Raw genomic sequence first — 19,566 nt, forward strand, 5'->3', positions numbered from 1 at the left:
TTTGAAATTGCATGGGAACATGTACAGGTATATAAGTTGTGTATACATATTATTATTATCCACGTATGAGAGAATGTACATGTATACAAGTGTTAGTATAAATGCATTCAAATTTTTATTTAATAATTTTTTAACATATGCAAATTTCATGAATGAAGGAGTAAGTGTAAGTTTTCACATAATATACGTGTACGAAAATGGCACATATAATTGTATAGATGTATCAAACGGTTTTGAATTTGTTGCAAAATATTTGAAAACAGAAATACACTACGTAAAATGTAGGTGGATACGTGTGAATGCATTTGTATATGTATGTCACAAGCAATTACATATACGTATAGATGCAGGTGTAGTGCATATTAAGATAACATCATCTATATATTCAAAACATAAAAAAAAGTGCACAAGTATACACAGAATGTATGCATCCGCATATGTATGCTTATGCATGTATGATATCAACCTAATATTCAAGTGTAAAGTACTTTATTACAAGTCATTGAAGTCAACTATGTATAATGTATTAGAAAGTAAAAGTGTAAAATGTTGGAAAAAAAAAAAAGAAAAAAAGTTGATGTACAGTATATGTATGGATGTGTATACAATTATCATTACAAAGTATGCAACTTACATGTGCTACATTATGAATACCTGTATATTAGTTATACAGATACCTGACTACTTTATACCTAAAAGCAAGTATAGAATGGGTAGTATATGTTTAGTGTATAGCTGTAAATATTATATAAAGATGTGTACATGTTCGTTTAAAGTACATGCATGTGTAAGTATCAATCTTTAACATAATAAGTCAAACGCAAAAAAAAAAAAACAATTTACAATAAAAAAAAAAAATAATCATGAATAATAATACCAAGCACCTACATTTCATAACATTGAATACACAGGGATTAAGAGATACATCAAAGAGAAATCGTCTGCTACAATATATAAAGAAACAAAAAGGACACCTTATTTTCTTGCAAGAAACACATTATACACCAGAATTATTTCCACTCCTAGAAAAAGAATTTAGTGGGAATATCTATCACAGTATTGGAAAAAGTGATAGCAGAGGGGTAGCAATTTACATTAGTAAAACTGTACAATACACATTAATTGATCAATACAAGTCAGAGGATGGAAGAATTTTAATCCTAGTTTTAAAAATAAATAACAATATATATACAATTACAAACATCTATGCACCAAATGACCCAACCAAACGTAATGCTTTCTTTAAAAAGATAAAAGAAAAGATCTCTGAAGTAAGTGTTGGTATTAATATTATTGGTGGTGATTTTAATGAAACTCTAGGACAAATAGATAGGAAATCACGAAAAAAGCAAGCTAAAAATAGAAAGCCTGTTTTTGGTCTGACAGATTTAATTAAGTCCTTTAAATTTATTGATATTTGGCGTATTAAGCATCCAAATATTATGCAGTTTAGCTGGAGGAGAAAAAATGGAAAAGAGGCAAGCAGGTTAGACTACTGGTTGATAACAAAAGATTTCTTAAATAGGGTAAAGTCATGTGACATTAGACCTGCGCAGATTCGCTCAACTGATCATTTAGCCATATCACTGAAATTGATAAATGTAGGTGAAAACAGAGGAAAAGGGAGCTGGAAATTAAATAACAGTATATTAAAAGACAAAAAGTACACTGTAAAAATAGAAGATGTGTTTGGAAAAGCAATAAGAGAATGTCTAAAGGCAAATTTAAATAAAAGACAAACATGGGACTATACCAAAATTCTTATCAGGGAAGCTACAATAAATTTCTGTAGAATAAAAAGTAATGAAAGAAAAGAAAATATTTTGTATCTGGAAGAAAAGCTTGTGCGTCTTTATGCAAAAAATGATAGTGTAGAAGAAGCAATAACTGAAGAACAGATTAAGATATTAGAAAAGGAAATAGAAGAATATTATGATTATAAAGCACAGGGAGAAAAAGTTAGAGCAAGATGTCAGTATGTAGCTAATGGGGAGAGAAGCAATAAATATTTTCTAGGATTAGAAAAGCAAAGACAGGCTAAGAAAGTTATACATGAAGTTCTAGATAGAGACAATTTTTTAGTAACTGATGAAAAAAATCTTCTTGATGTGATACGGTTGTTCTATAAAGATTTATATACAAGTGAAAAACTAGATATAGAATCCATGAAGATTTATATAGAAAATACACATATTCAAAAAACTTTAAATGAAACAGAAAAAGAAATATGCGATGGCGTTCTAACAAAAACAGAATGTACACATGCTATCAAAAAAATGAAAAAAAATAAGAGCCCTGGCTTAGATGGACTAACTGTAGAATTTTATGAACATTTTTGGAATATGATTGGGGACACTGTTATAGATGCACTAAATGAAGGGTATAGTGAAGGTGAAATGTCAGAATCACAAAAAATAGGTTTATTGTCATTAATTTATAAAAAAGGTGATGAAACTTCCTTACAAAACTGGCGACCTATCACTCTGTTAAATGTAGACTATAAAATTGCAGCATATGTTTTAGCACAAAGATTGAAAAAAATAATGCCAAAAATCATACACACGGACCAAAATGGATACATAAAAAACAGATTTATTGGATTTAATATTAGGCAAATACAGGATATAATAGACTATTCAGAGAACTTTCATATAGATAGTGCAGTCTTATTTTTGGATTTTAAAAAGGCTTTTGATACTGTGGAATGGGATTTTATGCTAGAGGCTTTAAAACATTTTGGATTCGGGGAATCTTTTGTATCTTGGGTAAGAACAATGTATTATGATATATATGGGTGTATATCTAATAATAATTGTATTTCTGATACTTACCAAATATCGCGCGGAATTAGGCAAGGCTGCCCGTTAAGCTGTCTTATCTTTGTAATAGCAGTTGAAATTATGGCAACTAGAATAAGGGAAAACAATAGGATTAAAGGAGTTACAATTAAGGATAAAACAATGAAAATCTCCCAACTGGCCGACGATACAACTTTGTTCTTAAAATCAGATGAAATAAAAGAAGCAATTAAAGAAGTAGATTGTTTTGGTAAACATTCAGGACTTAAATTAAATAAAGACAAATCTGAAGGAATCTGGTTGGGTAAAAATAAAAACAAAAAAGATGGGTTTGGGATAAAGATGTCGAGAGAAAACATTAAGTCTCTTGGTGTGATATTTGGAGTTAAAAAAAAGGAAGTAGAGCAAATTAACTGGGAAAAAAACATAGACTCTATAAATTATCTAATCAAGAATTGGAAAAAAAGAAAACTCACTTTAATAGGAAAAAGTACAATAATAAACGCACTAATAATACCTAAAATAACATACCTATCATTAGTGCAGCATGTTAGTACTGAACAAATAAAAGTTTTGGAAAAAATAGTATTTAAATATCTATGGGATGATAAACCAGATAAAATTAAACGAAGTGTAATGATAAATGAATATGAAGAAGGGGGGCTAAAAATAAGAGATATTGAAACACATGTAGAAATGCTAAGAGTCACATGGGTAAAGAGATTGTTTGATACAACACAAAAATATTCTAACTGGACCATAATACCTAAACTTTATTTTGATAAATTTGGTAAGGACCTGATGCTTTTTAGGATGAGAATACAATCATTAAGGAAAATAGATAATATAGAAAAAATCCCTTCCTTTTACAGAAATATCCTGGAGTCGTGGATAAAATTTAATGCCCGGGAGAGAAAAAATAAACCCAAACACATCCAAAATGAAATAATATGGGGAAATACTCACATTACCTGTGGTGGTAAATCAATCATATTAGAAAATTGGATAGAAAGTGGTATAATAAAAATGGAAGACTTATGTGATGAAACAGGAAAAATAAATGATGCCTATATTTATGCGAAACTAGTAATTAAAGGAAATTGGATTGCTGAAATAATGAAATTAAAAAAATCAATACCCAAAACATGGATTGAAGAAATGAATAAAACTGAAAGGAAAGAAACAAGTAAGGACGAAATTGAAAGATTAAGTGAGCATACAAATAAATTCATTTATAAAACCTTACTTAAAAGTAAAAAAGAAAATCCATATTTAGTAGAAAAGTGGAATAACAATATTCAATGCGAGAATAACAATATACAAGATTGTTTTGAATTTATATTCAAGAAATTGCCTGATAATGTCTTAAAAATTTTTAAATGGAAGCTGATACATAATATTATTCCAACTAGGAAAAATCTTAAAAGATGGCGGATTGAAAGTACAGATGTATGTCCATATTGTAATAAAGTTGATGACAACTTGCATTTTTTCATAGAATGCTCACATCTAGATGAGTTTTGGAATATTATAACAATGAATTTACATAAAATGGGAATATTTACAAAAATAAGAACACTAAAATGTATTGTCATTGGGTATCAACCAGGAAAAAAGAAGTTTCAACAGTTGAATTTTCTACTTGTACTAATAGGCTATAATATATATAAATCATTTTATGTCAGTGAAAAAAGAACAAAAACAGTAGATATTTACAATATGTTCATGGCAGACCTAAATTTCTACACGAAGTATTTTCATAAGGTCCTGGACCAATAGTTGTATGGTATGCCGACTTGGAACCTGGGCAGATCTTCGTCTTAATGCTCCAAATCCATTCTAAAAATAGATTAAATGAAAAAATTAACATGAACAAGATAAATTAGTTAAAATAATAACTAGACCTTCTTTTAATATAACGTTAAATCATTGTCATTTTTGCAGTTTGTTATAACTAATTAAAACACCTCATGGATGTTGTACGTTGTAATATTTGTTTCTCGATCTGGACCAACTGCGAGTCAGAATCACAGGTAGGCCTAGTAAGAATCAGAAATAACTTAGTCTAAGTCTTTGGTAAAGCAGTATACGATAGAAATTATTCTCAATAATGTAAATTTAAATTCTGAACTGTTTACATAACTACGAATAAGACTTACCCGGTAATACTGTAAAGCGCAGTCTCCAAACAACCGCAGTCGATGACACGTGTTGTGGACAGACACACGTTATACACTCCTACACGTGGTAAACTCGGCAAGGAGCTTCCCCAGACTCTCGTCCTCGCTCGAGACTGCCTCAAACGAGAGTCTGGTCAGATTGCTATTTGAATTTTGTGACCGGTAGAGGGCGCTGAAAAATGTAAACAAATATGGCAACTCCAGTAAAAGAAACTGACAGAATTCGCTTTCCAGACAGTGACAGGTGTGTTTCTTGTTGTTTAGAAAACAAACAAAGGTACTACATAATCCGAAAAGATAAGAACAAGGGTCCTGCTTTTGAAATTGTATGTTACTGTTACAAGAACAATCTCTGTATCGAAGAAAATGTTGGGACATATGTGTGTTCGCCTTGTTATAAACTGCTGCTACGAATAAAAGACATGGACTGCAGACGGTCACAATTATATGACAAAGTTATGATGTCGTCACAAACATTTATTAAAGTCATATCTGTGAAAAAACGAAGTATGGCCATAGGAACACCTGGAACACCAAGACAATCTAAGTTTCCTGACAAGAGAGCTACTCCAGATCAAGGTATTTTCAGCATTTAATTTTTATTCAATATTATCATGCATGTAACAATCGGAACATATTCAGAAGAACCATTCTACCTTATATCCAGATTGTGTTTGATGTAAACGCATAATCTAAATAAATGATTGATAACTGAAACAACTACTTAAATTACGTCACAAATGTCTGCATCATAACTTGTTTATTAGGATTAATCTATAGCGTAAAGGCCAGATGATAAAGGCATGGAAATCTTTTTTTTCTGCCTGACTTAGATATGAACACGTAAATATAGCATTTGTTAGTTATATTACAATAATATCAAAGTCATAAAATATGATATGATGAGTGTTAACTCAGTAACATTATATGCTCAAAAGTTAATAATTAGTAATATAAAACTTGACATTATATATGTTTACAGTAGACAGGTGGTAGCTAGAGGTGATTATAATCTAGGAAAGGATATATATCTTCATGCACTTACACTGGCAGATATCTGTTACATATATATTATTTTCGATATTCAATTATGTTTTTCAGGATCCCTAGAAAAGCAGTCTAGACAACAAACAGTAATTAGAAAGCCATCAACAAGATCATTGTTTTTAACTCCATCAAAAAAAGCCTCGAGCTCATTCACAGAGGATCTCGCTGTTCCATTTTCACCTGGGCCTCAAAGTAGTAACCAACAAAAGAGAATCAAATCTTCATCACTTTCGGTTAAGAAAACCCTGAAACATACAGTGTCATTTCGATCTTCAAAACTCTGTGAACAGATGCTTCCAATTGTAAAATCATTAGCAAATGGAAGCTTCAAAAAGGCTTTATCATTACTTGTAAATTCTTCAGACCATGCAACCAAAGAAAATGCAAAGAAGGCAGTTAAGAAGTTAATTGAACAGGAATGCTGTGTCTTTTCAAAACAAACAAATGAATTTGAAGTACATTTACAGAAACGGGAAACTAGAGATTTGGAAAACTTCAACATGAAAGAAATTCAAAAGGATTTTGAAAGTCATGCACCCATGTTATGGGCATGTGCAACCCAAGCAGCAACCTCTGGTTATAGCAAGACATTCGATCAGGTTAAGGTTTGTGCAGCTTTGTGTGTTCTTTTGCAGGGACGTTCAAAAATGCTTAACTCTCTTCAACATGTTGTTGCCATAACAATGTACAACAACCAATTACAGAAAGATGGCTTTTCGGTGCTTGCAAAGCTGGGTTTTTCTGTAACCCATACAACCTTGAATGAAAAGTTGAACACAGCGAAAAAACTAAATGAGCAAGTAATGAAAACCTATCAGAGGAGGTTAGCAGACACTATTGCTGCTAAAAGTATTGTGGATAGGGTGAGCACTGAACACTCTTATGCAGGAGGATTAGATCAACCCTCAGTCATAGATGAACATTCCTATTCAACCATCTACCATTCAGAATTTCAACAACATGGTGAACCCCTAGGCTACAGATTTAACCTCGACAACCTGGACTTTCATATAAAAGTCAGGGAAATGACACAGGAACATCAAAATGTGTCGAGGCATTTTACTCAAATCATGTCTGTTGTAGATAGAGTGAGCTGTGAGGGTTTCACAGATGAGCCTGTCGGAAATTTGATGGAGGTTGAAAACAGCGAATTTCTTCCTACTGCTGAGGACAATTACACTCTTAGAAAAGACATGATACAGGTTGTATCCAACATTCTGATCGAACATCTGTCATCCTTCAAAATCTTTGAAAATATTTGTCCTAAACAATTCCAACATGCTTATTCAGCAGAAATGTCGAAGAAATCTATTGTGGTATATTATATATGTCACATTCAGAGTTGTTGTTAAAAGTTCATGTTTTTTTTTCTTCATTTTGGAAGATTTGAATTTAATTGGATGCAATACTTTGATTTGATGCTTTGATATCTTGAGTTTTTCATGCAATATATCTTTCAATCTTTGCAATGATATTTGATATTTGCTATAATTAATGTAAAATCTTTTACATGAAGGAAATGGTAACCATAATAATAAGATTTATAACTTGATATTCTTCCCAAATATTTGTACAACTATCTAGAAATGAATGAGAAAAAATTTAACCTTTTAAATTTTGATAATTTATAATATATCAATTGCATCCTGTTACAATTCAATAGAATAGATTGTTAATTTTATCAAAATTATTGAAAAGAAAATTATTGAAAAGAAATGCATAAATTTCCAGTTTTATGTGGCACTAGTGATTTTCTTAGCCTGGATATATTCATTATATAGGGATCTGATCCTTATTAGTTACATTTCAACACAGAGGAATTTGTTCAAAATAAATTGAACTATCTGTGCCACATCAGAATTTGGAAATAAACCAATAATTCTCCAGGGAACTTAGGTCTGTATAGTGAGTCCTAAGTGTACCCATGGTAAAATAATTGGTTTGTAATTTATGACAATAATAATTATAATTAATTATGGTTTAATTTTAAAGGTATGAAAATTGTATAAAATATGGACCAAATCATTTATGCATGCATGTCATTGCATGTCCATTATATTCATAGTCATAATAATTCTTAGAGCTTTTTGAATACATTTATTAACACATGCATTTTGTGTACTGATCAAGTTTGTTAAGTTCAGATTTCTAACAAAATCAATGCATGCGTTTACTAACAGACATCTAAAATACTGCAGAAAACATAACCACAAAGTCATTTGTCTATTCAAGATATTTGGTTAGCCAACATTGAAAGGGGGTTGACATTTAACAATGTCAGACACAGAATTAAAATGGATATTAAAACATATAACAGTAGATCAACCTTCATGTTGTCAATAATAAGGGTTATATATATATATATATATATATAGGATATATATATATATATAGGGAAAGTTTGTTGGTATTGAATTTAAAAAAAAAAGTGAATTATTCTTTCTCTAGATGTCAATGTATGTACATGCCAAGGCCATGTTTTGTAATATGACCAGTTCTGCAGTATTTTATTGCATAATTCTGTTGAAATGTTAATTGTTGCAGTTTTGTTCCTTTTTGATGTAGAATCAGCAGTGTTTTGTTGGGATACTTCTTGCATTCAATTAGAAACATACAGTGGTAAGCATTGAGCTAAAATTTCCTTTATCATCAAATTTCTATGTATACACTTTAAAAGAAAAAGTATGAAATGACATGTGTACTAAAGTGAAAAGTATTTTTTGTCTCTTTTGCAAAGATTTGAAATGTTTTATAAATTGAAATATTGAAATTAACAGGAAAAAATATTTTCATACATCAACATTGTAATACCAATGCATTGTAATTACAAAATTCGATTTTAAATGTTTTACTTCAATTTTGATAGATACCACTTGGAATTCTGCTAAAGAATGAAAACAAAACCAATGATATGATAGAGATCCTTGAGCACTTACAACAGTATGTCCCTGGAGCCAGAACTGAATTGGAAGAGATTCAAGAAAGGTACATTTCAATACTTTATCAATGAACAGGCCAAAGGGCTAGTTATCAATAATTAACTATTTATTGATTTCAATTGCAGTTTTAATCTTTGATATTAATATATAGTGAATACAAACAAATTACAAATATACTTTTCATATTTTCAATGAATACATTAGTTATCAATACCTTGATAATGACATGTTTTAACTTATATGTAAACGATATGTAACTTCAAATATGTCAAGAAAGTGGGAATATAAATTCCATGAATTTCCTTGGGTTTTTTTCAGAGAAGAAACAAATCCTAAGATGCAAGCAATTCCAGTTGGAGGTGACCAATTGACGTGTGAGCGAATTAGAGGTGCACATATGGCTCGTCTTGATGGAGATACACAAGAGGAAAGATTGGAGGGTTTGATAACTATGGTGGAAGATTTTCATGAGAAAATAAATTTCCTGCAGGTAGTTATAATTAATGTCCAATTTATAACATGTTTTGGACCTTGCCTCTACTAGTACCTAGATGTGTTCCATCTTTAATGCTACTATTAACTTCATATATGTTCACAGAAGCCAGAGTGATGCACAATTCGGGGATCATAATAAATTTCTAACAATATCAAATAACACAAAGCTAGTCAAATTATGAACAACCAATTATTGTTATAGTGCCCATTTCAGTTTTTCATTTCTCACACCCATTGACCTTGTAGAGCTAATAGAATAGTTTGTAATCAATCTATGTCACTCTTTAATTTCAGAATTCAAACTTTTTGGAATATCAATGACTGTAGACTCTTTGTAAATTTACTTTTAGTTGTGTATTGTGAAGTTTTTTTTTCAAATTCTTTCCATTCAATATTTCCTTCTTGACATTTGGATTGGTCACATCTTATTGTCTTAAAAATATTACCCATCACTAACTGATATTCAGTCATATATTTTACTGTGCAATTGTAGATAGAGATCACTAGTTTCATTAATGATTATATTTTTTCAGGCAATGATGGACCGGTTCTACAAACCAGGAAGTGCACGAGAAACAGGCACATTGTATCAACTAAGGAATGTCATAAATAGAAGAAATGTCACAAAAAATGTGAGTGCAGATTATCATGCAGTTGGATCTTTTATTGACCTAGTGACAAGTGCTCATGTTATTGCAGCAGCTCTGAAAGCATTTGGAATGGATAGCATTGAGGATCCCTGTCCAAAAGTCCCACTGTTCACAGAATCTGCTGATGAAGGATCCAAAAAGAGGTTGTTAGATAAGATTGTTGGGGAAATAGTGGACACATTCTTCTTGAACAGCTTGACAGTAACAGTCAATAGGATTGAGGATGATGAAACTGCCATTGAAGGGCCAATAGTTGATGATGGAGTGTACAATTATGCCACCAATGTCACAAAATATGGGCTTCTCAGGAAAATCTCTGTTCTAGCTACTAGAAATGGGGATGGTATTCGACAGATAAGACACTGGAAGTATGGTCTATTAGTATATGACCTTTCACACAAGATTAAGTACAGACTTGAATCTTTCTTGCTTTTAGCAGGTGTGAATGCACTTTTCACAGAGAAGCAAAGACATCAGATAATTTGGAATCGGTTTGTCAATTTGTCTGGAGGAAAAGACAAGAATCTGGATGGGGATTATGTCATGGAACTGCTTAACAAGTATGCAAAGGGTCGTGTTAAATTACTTGGACCAAATCAAACTCCAGAGATTGTTGACCGCATAGGTAAAACAATGATGTTCTGCCACAATGTCAATGAGAAATTGGAAAGAGAAATTGGTGTTCATCCAGCAGGAATACACCATGCACAAAGAGACAAAACACAAGATATAAAGGCTGTTGTGAACCAACTGAAGAATGCAAATGTGTTTTCAGTCATAAGAGGTAGGCAACATGACTCTTTCCAAGAACAGTTTGATATGTTCCAAAATGTCAACTCGCATGCCTTACACAAATGGTTAAATGTCAAGAAGCAGGAGTATTCAAATGGAAAGTATGCATTTTAGATTATCATGTGTTGTACACTGATACCAGCTACCAGGAGAAAGGACATTTTAGTAAGTTTCCAGAAGTTAAATTTCTAAAGTTACCAGCAAGTTACCAAAAAGTGTGTGAAATCTATGTAGAATGACAGTCGGTTATGTGCAGTTTGAATTTTTATGTTGATTCATCTTAAAATACTGATATTTTGTATATTTATGTCAAGTACATCATTCATTGGTGAAATTTAAAGGATTATTCAAAATCAATGGAAAGTAGGCATCTGAAATGTGTTTCAAGTTGTAAAATTTGTTAAGCTACTAGAACATGTACACCAGATATGTGGAATTTACCATGTATGTATAGCTATAGAATGTGGGTGGTGTATGTGCAGTTTGAAAATTTTGTTATGTTGATTTAACTCAAGATATTGACATTTTGTATACAGCTCACATGTCTTATATATAAAGTGTATGCATGAATTATTTAACTTCCATGTGTACATGTGGAGGATTAAATTAGCAATATCAGTGTCAGAAGATAAGACATTTTATTTATAATAAATTACTAAGTATTCATGATCAGCTGTGATATTGTTCAACACTGGAAATTAGGTGTTTTCAAGTACCTATATATTGTGATTAATTAATAATCTCAGGTAAAACATCTTTCTTGCCTTATTAAAAAACTTTTGAAAGTCATGATTTTTCTTTAGCAACACACAAGTAGGAGTTGTATGCATTTACTGGTACAATAGAACCAGCTAATAATGGGTGTATAGATAAATAATTTGTGAAATATATACAGACCTATGAAAGGTAGGAGTGGGTATTGCAAACAATTTTCATATCGCAATATAATGCAGTCTTTAAAGGAATATGTGATATATCATGCAAGTATATTCAAGGTTTCAATATAGAATTATCTTGAAGTGTACATATCCAAAATTCTGCTGTTGAAATCCCTCAAATAGTTGTTGAATTTTGCTGCAATATATTCAAATATTGAAAATCATATCATGATCACAATCTCACTGAAAAATATTGCAATAGATATATGAGTTTTGCAATATAATTGCCCACCCTCAATCAAGATACACAAGACACATTAAATCTCAGAGGAATATTTTCATATAAAAATTTAACACATACACTGTATTTGAAATAATAATATTTTAATATACCAGGCAATATAAGGATACAGTTAGGTAGATAAAGATGAAATATTTGACATGCATCACATTTATCTGTGTCTAATGTATTAACATTACCACATGTGTGGCCTGCCTCCTTACACTGCAGGGAAGGATTCAGCTGACCTTTTCTGGGGGAAGATGACCTGGGGTAATTGACACCTAAAGGCTATGGCGTGAAACATCTCCAATAGCTACATCAACAAAAAAATTGCTTCGCAAATTTTTCACTCACTTTCTCCCTCATTTCTGGTGTAGAAAAATGAGGGAGATCTCCCTCATTGAATGTTTCAGAGGTTGACATGTCTGTATCAGTACTAGTTAGCTTAAGGCTTTAGAATACATAAGGAAGGGTTTTCCTTTCTAGGTTGCCTGTTGTATAAAATGTATAAAAAATAGTTCATCAATAAAAATGAACGTGTAATAACATCATTATTAGTTGTAAATTTGTATTGTACATAAGCCATTTGTAAATATTTGTTTACGGTTACAGTTAATTAATCACCAAGCGTTTGATTAATAATGTCCATCACTGAACTTGCAATCCTTTGATCAAATATGTACTCTGACAATAGGTCCTCTATACTACCTATATATTGAACATTGTTCGTAATGGAGTCAATCAATGAAACACTGAGTCCAGTTGAAATATCTGTGTTCAATAGAGATGGAACACTGTTCTCCTCTACCAGCATTTGTCTATATTCGTGTAGGTTGACGGAAATTTCTTTTTGTTGAGATTCCGACACAACATGACACACCACTGTTGAAGCTGCTGCACACAAATCATTATCTTCTTCTAAGTCTGAAAGAAGGGCAGTATGTAAATCTGGACAATTTGAGCACTTACAGTTTCTGTAGCAATTATCACAACATAAATGTTGTGGATTAATTTGCATATTAATGCTGACATCTGGAGTAAAGTGTTCTTGTAACAAAACACGCCGACAGGTATCTGCAGTTGCATATGACCTCATCTTGTCATCTGTTGAAGTTTTGCTAATGTCCATTCCATGATAATACAAAACAGACATAGCACTTCCTCCATCCCGACCACTCCTTCCGAATTCCTGCATAAACCCTTCAATAGACCTTGAAGCCCCCCAGTGAATAACCATATTGATGTCGGGCACATTGACTCCTAAGCCGAAAGCTGAGGTGCAAATTACAATCCTACAAGTACTGTCAGGATTTGGAAAGTTATCCATGATGATCTTCTTACATTTTGTTGAGGTTGAATGGTGATACATGGCAAATAACCGGTTTTTTGCACATTTAGTTCCACAATATGCAAGGTCTCCCATAATATCTGTAAACAGTTTAAATAAAAGTGAACATGATTTTATGCTGCGACAATATATGACAGTCTTTGGATACTGCTGCTTTTCTGTCCTAAGGCGTTCAACTAACCACAGGAATGCTGCTTTAGGATCATATGGTGCTTTAACACAATTTAGGGTAATGTTTTGTCTGTTACAGTTTCCGACAATCACACTTGCTTGTTCCATACAGAGCTTTTTCTTTATTAACATTCGGGAATTTGGTGAAGCCGTGGCTGTCAAAGCCAGCATACCAGCTTTTGGTAAAATGCTTCTCAGCTCTGCTAATCTTCCATAATCCGTTCGGAATTCATCTCCCCTGAAAATAATCAAGATAAAGCTCAACAGTGTTATCATTACAACAGCATTTATACCACAATTTGGAAGAATTATATAGAACAGGAGTTCATTTCACTTAGAAATTTAGAGAATTCTTAGAATAACAAGCATTGTGTGAGTATTGCTAAACCAATACATGTCCCCTACCGGCACATATACATATATATATATATATATATATACCTTTAGCCAAATTTCAGTAAAAATGTTTACAAAACTGAAGCATGATCATTTTATAGAAATAAGTTCACTCCAAACAATGTGTAAATTCAACTTAATGTTTCCTGCCCCTAAAAGATACTCCGGTATTAAGTCTACTGTATAAAGAGTAAAAGAATCTAAAGTGAATTATTTCAATTTAAATTGAAATGTGTAATAACAGCCTTAGATTGACATATAAACATGATTATGCATAGCACAGCATAGTAGTACACTGATTTTATTCCAAAAGAATCTCATATCAGTGAAGCATTCATTACAGAGCAAATTTAAGTTCATAATATGCCAAAATTTAAAAAAAATGAAAATATTTTTTTTCAGTTTTAACTGTACAAAGAATCAGCATCCTTATACCATTATTAAGTGAATGGTGTGCCATTATAAAACTTTAACCTAAAAAATACAGAGAAAAAAGTTTTAACCATACAAAAGTAATGCCACACACCGAAAGAATCTCTATGCAAATTAAAGAATCAGCATCCTTATACCATCATTATACCATTATACCATCATTATACCATCATTAAGTGAATGGTGTACATGTGCCATATAAAACTTTAACCAAGACTTTAACCGGACGGACGGACGCAGGCAAAACATATATAGTCCCCCAGGTTTCACCCGTAGGGGACTAAAAATAAATGTTCTTTTTATTGGGCATGCTACTAGCAATGTTATGTAGAATTTCATATCACTTACCATTGTTCTACACAGTGTGCTTCATCAACAACAATGGCTGCAACTCTAGTCTGATATGTTTCGGAAGAAAACAGCTGTCTCCATTCCCCGTGGAAAAGGGCTTCTGGGCTCATCATCAAAATCGGGACTGTTCCATTTTTCAGCTCTGTATCAGTTTCTGAAGCAGAATGGGTAAATTTACTAAATGTGGTTTTATAAAATTCATTTAAAAGTAGATCTATTACTGTATAGTTTGACGTTCTGTCAACAATAACAATGCATTAATCATACTGTATCTACTATAACAGGCATAACTTTTGAAATATCGGAAACTCATTCGAGCACAAGCACATGTAATGTAACTCACCTCTTGTTTGCTGTTTACTTGCGTATACACAGCGGATCCCACTAGCTTCAATATTGACAACCTGGTCTTCCATCAGAGCAACCAGTGGGGAAACAACGATAACAATACTGTCAGTTTTGCTTTCATATGCATCCACCAGAGTTGGTATAAGCGAATAGATGATAGTTTTCCCATATCCTGTCGGTAACACTGCTAAAACGTCTTTCTTACTCATAACGACATCCTTCAGAATAGCGAGCTGCAAATCTTTCAGTTGGAAATCGATGTTTCTTTGCACAAGCGTGAACTCCAGAGCTTCTTGAAACTTTCTCTCAGTCGCCATTTTGTTTGTTTTCTTTATTTTGTGGGTGTGTAGCTGTCAGCCAATGAAAAACTTTACCGATTTTTCGGTAAGCCTCGTTTTGGTATCACAAAATTCAAATAGCAATCTGACCAGACTCTCGTTTGAGGCAGTCTCGAGCGAGGACGAGAGTCTGGGGAATGCGAGACTACTCTCTTTTGCGTTTTGAGCGAGACTCGACTTTTTGAATGCTCCAAAATGATATTATATTATATCAACATATATTATATCATTATATTTCTATGCTGGTTTAAATAAAATAAGAGCTGAAATATCTTTGTGGAAAAAATCTTCACTCCTTTTTAATTTTTATGTTAAACACCCGAATTTCTGCTGTATTCAAAACATTTCAACAATTTAATTCAAAACATTTCAAAACGCATATAAAAATATTGACGATAACTGCCTCTGTTCGGCCGGAAATACAAATAAAGTATGTTCCCTCGTATAAGTGATAAACGCTCAACAAGTCAGTCTACATACCGTCCTTATAGTGATACAAATAGTCTTCATACCGTGCTTTTTAGTTATTTAAGTGATACAAACAGTCTACATACCGTGCTTTATAGTGATAGGGTTGTGAATTCACAACTGACTGTTCTTTTCGAGGCTAAAACAAAAACAAAAACTAGTAAACAACTGATTTCTATTAATACAAAAGGAGTGATCAAATGAATTATATCAAATCATCATATTGATTTTAATGTTCCAGAAATGGTAAAGTAGAGACTGACTAAGATTCGAAACCTGAATCCTTGGCTCTTAAAAGTCACTGTCGATCGACAAGATCATTAACGTGTAGTAAACTAATAAAATGAGTTAAATCTAATGTTAGCTGAAATTGATTATATTTGGTTGTTTTATTCAAAACTTTTACCTTCATTTCTACTTATGAAAATAACAATAATGCAAAGCATAGTATAAAGTAAACATTTTGGCTTTATTGTACACCTATCAACCTAACATCATAACCCAATGTGGCAATGCACTGAAAAAATGAGACGGTTATTATGACATGTCATATCTAGATAGTTACAATTTTTTAACAATAGCATTGGGGATATGGCAGTTTTACATGACTGCGCCATACCTAGTTGTTCACGCTTAACACCTGTTAGTAAATGACGAATACTCCAAGCTGCTAAGGGGTCAGACAGACCCTGTGATTTATGGAGAATGGATATAATATTCAAATAGCTCTTTATAGAACTAAATTTAAAGTATTTCACATCTACTAAGTAAGCAATGTACAGCTCAATAGTAGAAGAGTCAGCTGGTACACTCTGGTACGTGTAGGTTTCACAAAACTGTTGGTAAGTCCTCAGGTGAGTGTTGTAGGTAGCCGCAGTGGAATTAGCCCACCCCTTGTCGAGAAGGCGTGTTACGGTTTGTTTCAGTTTGTCTCTGTCTCCTCCAATTGGAACACCACCTGGCAACAATAAATACGGGCGACATATGGTTAGCGAGGTCATACAAACTAAAGTTTTTTCGCGGACTAAAAACATGTTCATATAGACGTGTTAACTGACCAGGTTCATGTAGTCTTGAGGCGCTATCAGCTATATAAGTCAAAGTTATAGTAAGCTGATAGCCAAAATAGAATACGCAAAAAAAATACATTTTTTGAGGAACCCTTGTTGATTATACATTTTGTTGTCATATTGTCTGTTGAAACAATCACTTTTTTGTTAGCCCATCTCAATGCACTACCGACACAGTTTCCTTCACGTTGATATGTTCACCAGCAATGTATGGTAGATCCAATAGCCAGTTAACGTAAAAATAATCTCCCAGGTAGTAGCCACCAGCACCGACAGTGCAAGCATCTGTTTGTAGCTCGGTAACTGGTCGAGCATCAAGGAAAAGTACAGATCCATTGAATATATCCATGAACTGAATCCACCAGTCTAAGTCATCATAGAACATATTCGACAACAAAACTTTGGCCGATCCCTTTGTTTGTTGAGGTATCATGTTGATAATTCGTCGTAAAAAGGTCCTACCACCTTTAACAACCATACAGGCCCAGTTCAATTTTCCACAAAGTGATTGTAACTGTCGTACACTCGCACGTTTACGCGTTTTAAACGATGATAACAACTGTCTGAAGTCCTGCAGCTTATTTTCCGGCATACTTAAAGTTAATTCTGAAGTGTTTATCTCGATGCCAAGGAAAACAATCTTCTGTGTGGGACCATCAATTTTTTTCCAACTAATGTTAAAACCCAAGTAGCGAAGTGTTTTGAGTAGAATAGCGAGAGCACGACTGCATTGTTCTAAGGTGTTGTAGTAGAGTATTTGAACATTTCATTAATTAGTTAGCCAATAGGGCAGGGATAGAGAGCAAGTGATGTAGAGAGCAAGTGATGCATGCGAGGTCAGAGATAAGGAGATGTGTAGTGGTCAGTGTGAGGTCAGTGTCTGTGAAAGGGAAAGTGACCAGACAGAGAACAGATGTGTTTTTATACAATATAAAATGCTTCATTAAATTAGTTATAGTAAGTTTAGAATGATGTATGATGTATCCTTAGTTAGGATATTTTAGTGTAGTTTATATGATACAATTAGATTTAAAATATGATAGAGGATAAATGAATAGCAATCATTTTAGTGGCTTTTATAACATACATATGACATGTTTTTGATACTTAAAGTTTGATAACTTTAATATTGTAAAGGTTATTATTATTTTAGAAGTTTATGGTAATAGAGTACAGAAAGCTGGTTATTATGATGTGTGTAAGGATATGTGTGACATTATAGTTAATTAGTAAGATAGGAATGAGTCCCGTGTGAGTTTAACATGAAAAGAATGAAAGCTTTCTGAGAGTAAGATTTGGAAGGGTGTCTTCGAGGAAGTACAAGTGGTTTAGATAAGAGTGACAGGAAAGTCTGAGTGAGGGAGATCAGCACGGAACATCAGGAGACGAAGTCAGAACTTGTATAAGAAGAACATGAATAAAGAAATTAAGAAGAACAACTCTTGTCAAGATTCCTCGTTATAACATTTGGTGGAGAATTGAAGATCTGGTACCTTATTTAGAAAAGAAAAAAATTTGGAACAAGAAGAATCAACAAAAGAAAAAAATGTCAAACACCAACGGAATAGAAATGTCGCTGATCCAACCATTCAACGGCCAATCTTCAGCGGACGCCAAAATGTGGATTGCCAGATTTGAGCTCTTCGTAAAAACGAAGGGATTTAATGCAAACAAGGCCAAATCTGTCCTTCCACTAATGCTGAAAGATGGAGCTCTAAGGTGGTACATGAGCCTACCTGATGAGATCAAAGATGATTATGACAGCCTTACAGATGCATTTATGCAAAGATATGGGCCTGACGAAAACACAAAATGGCAAAGAACTGCACAGCTATATCAAACAAAGCAATCTCCTGGACAGACAGTGGAAGACTTCATAACACTAGTAACAAGCAAGGGACAAGATGTAGGCCTGTCAGAAGAACAAACCCAGCAGGTCATCATAAATGGTCTGAAAGCCAACATCAGGCAATTTGTACTACAGAACAATCCGCAGAATATGGAGGATTTGCGTCGATGGGCAAAACTGGGTGAACTGACCTGCTCAGATGAAAATGAGCAACACCATGAGGTTGTCGCCGCGATTACTCGCCTTGAAGAACAGCTACAAGCCTTGTCAGTGCAAGCTGCACAAGGAGCATGGAACAACAATAAAGGAAGTCAGAACCAACGACAAAGTCAGCGAAAATGTGGATTCTGTGGAAGGGACTGGCATGAGCAACTAACGAACTGTCCAGCAAGGGGCAAAACATGTGCCAAATGTAAGAAACAGAACCATTTTGCGAGAGTCTGCAGATCAGCGCCAATAACAGAACAATGACTATCAGCAGGGAAACCAGAGACGGCAATGACATTGAAAACCAACATGAGGAAAAACATAGTACAGACAGTTATTAACAACGTGCAAACAGATTGTTTAATAGACACTGGTGCATCCATTTTATGTATTTCAAAATGTGAACTTCAGAAAATTTATGGATGCATTCCAAAATTTGGCCCACCTGCTATACCATTCATAATTGGTGTTAATGGATACAAGCAAGTATCAGCGGGAACAATCACCATACCTCTGACCATCAATA

General features: G+C 33.2%; 3 protein-coding genes across 5 annotated transcripts; 2 read left to right on the forward strand and 1 right to left on the reverse strand.

The window, feature by feature from the left end:
• The first annotated feature begins 5,075 nt into the window (after positions 1-5,075).
• LOC117326153 lies at positions 5,076-12,308 on the forward strand. 3 transcript variants are annotated; one of them, XM_033882787.1, is made up of 6 exons: positions 5,085-5,557; positions 6,080-7,341; positions 8,591-8,644; positions 8,892-9,010; positions 9,283-9,454; positions 9,993-12,308. In XM_033882787.1, the coding sequence occupies exons 4-6, from the start codon at positions 8,937-8,939 to the stop codon at positions 11,013-11,015; spliced, it is 1,269 nt and encodes a 422-aa protein (XP_033738678.1). In that variant the 5' UTR covers positions 5,085-5,557; positions 6,080-7,341; positions 8,591-8,644; positions 8,892-8,936; the 3' UTR covers positions 11,016-12,308. The 3 variants fall into 3 exon arrangements, with proteins under 3 accessions (XP_033738677.1, XP_033738676.1, XP_033738678.1); XM_033882786.1 differs by lacking the exons at positions 9,283-9,454; positions 9,993-12,308 and having other exon boundaries at positions 5,076-5,557; positions 6,080-7,227; positions 8,892-8,943; XM_033882785.1 differs by lacking the exons at positions 9,283-9,454; positions 9,993-12,308 and having other exon boundaries at positions 5,076-5,557; positions 8,892-8,938.
• A 173-nt stretch (positions 12,309-12,481) lies between these two features.
• On the reverse strand, positions 12,482-15,567 carry LOC117326154 (Werner syndrome ATP-dependent helicase homolog). Its single transcript, XM_033882788.1, has 3 exons — positions 15,104-15,567; positions 14,758-14,914; positions 12,482-13,819 (listed from the first exon to the last, which is right to left on the reverse strand). Exons 1-3 carry the CDS (start codon positions 15,423-15,425, stop codon positions 12,679-12,681), a joined length of 1,620 nt encoding a protein of 539 aa, XP_033738679.1. The 5' UTR covers positions 15,426-15,567; the 3' UTR covers positions 12,482-12,678.
• Positions 15,568-18,554: 2,987 nt separating this feature from the next.
• On the forward strand, positions 18,555-19,304 carry LOC117326561. The gene has a single exon (XM_033883318.1). It carries the CDS (start codon positions 18,555-18,557, stop codon positions 19,302-19,304), a length of 750 nt encoding a protein of 249 aa, XP_033739209.1.
• The last annotated feature ends 262 nt before the right edge of the window (positions 19,305-19,566 follow it).

This window comes from Pecten maximus, chromosome 4 (genome assembly GCF_902652985.1).
Source record: "Pecten maximus chromosome 4, xPecMax1.1, whole genome shotgun sequence".
Lineage (NCBI taxonomy): Eukaryota > Metazoa > Mollusca > Bivalvia > Pectinida > Pectinidae > Pecten > Pecten maximus.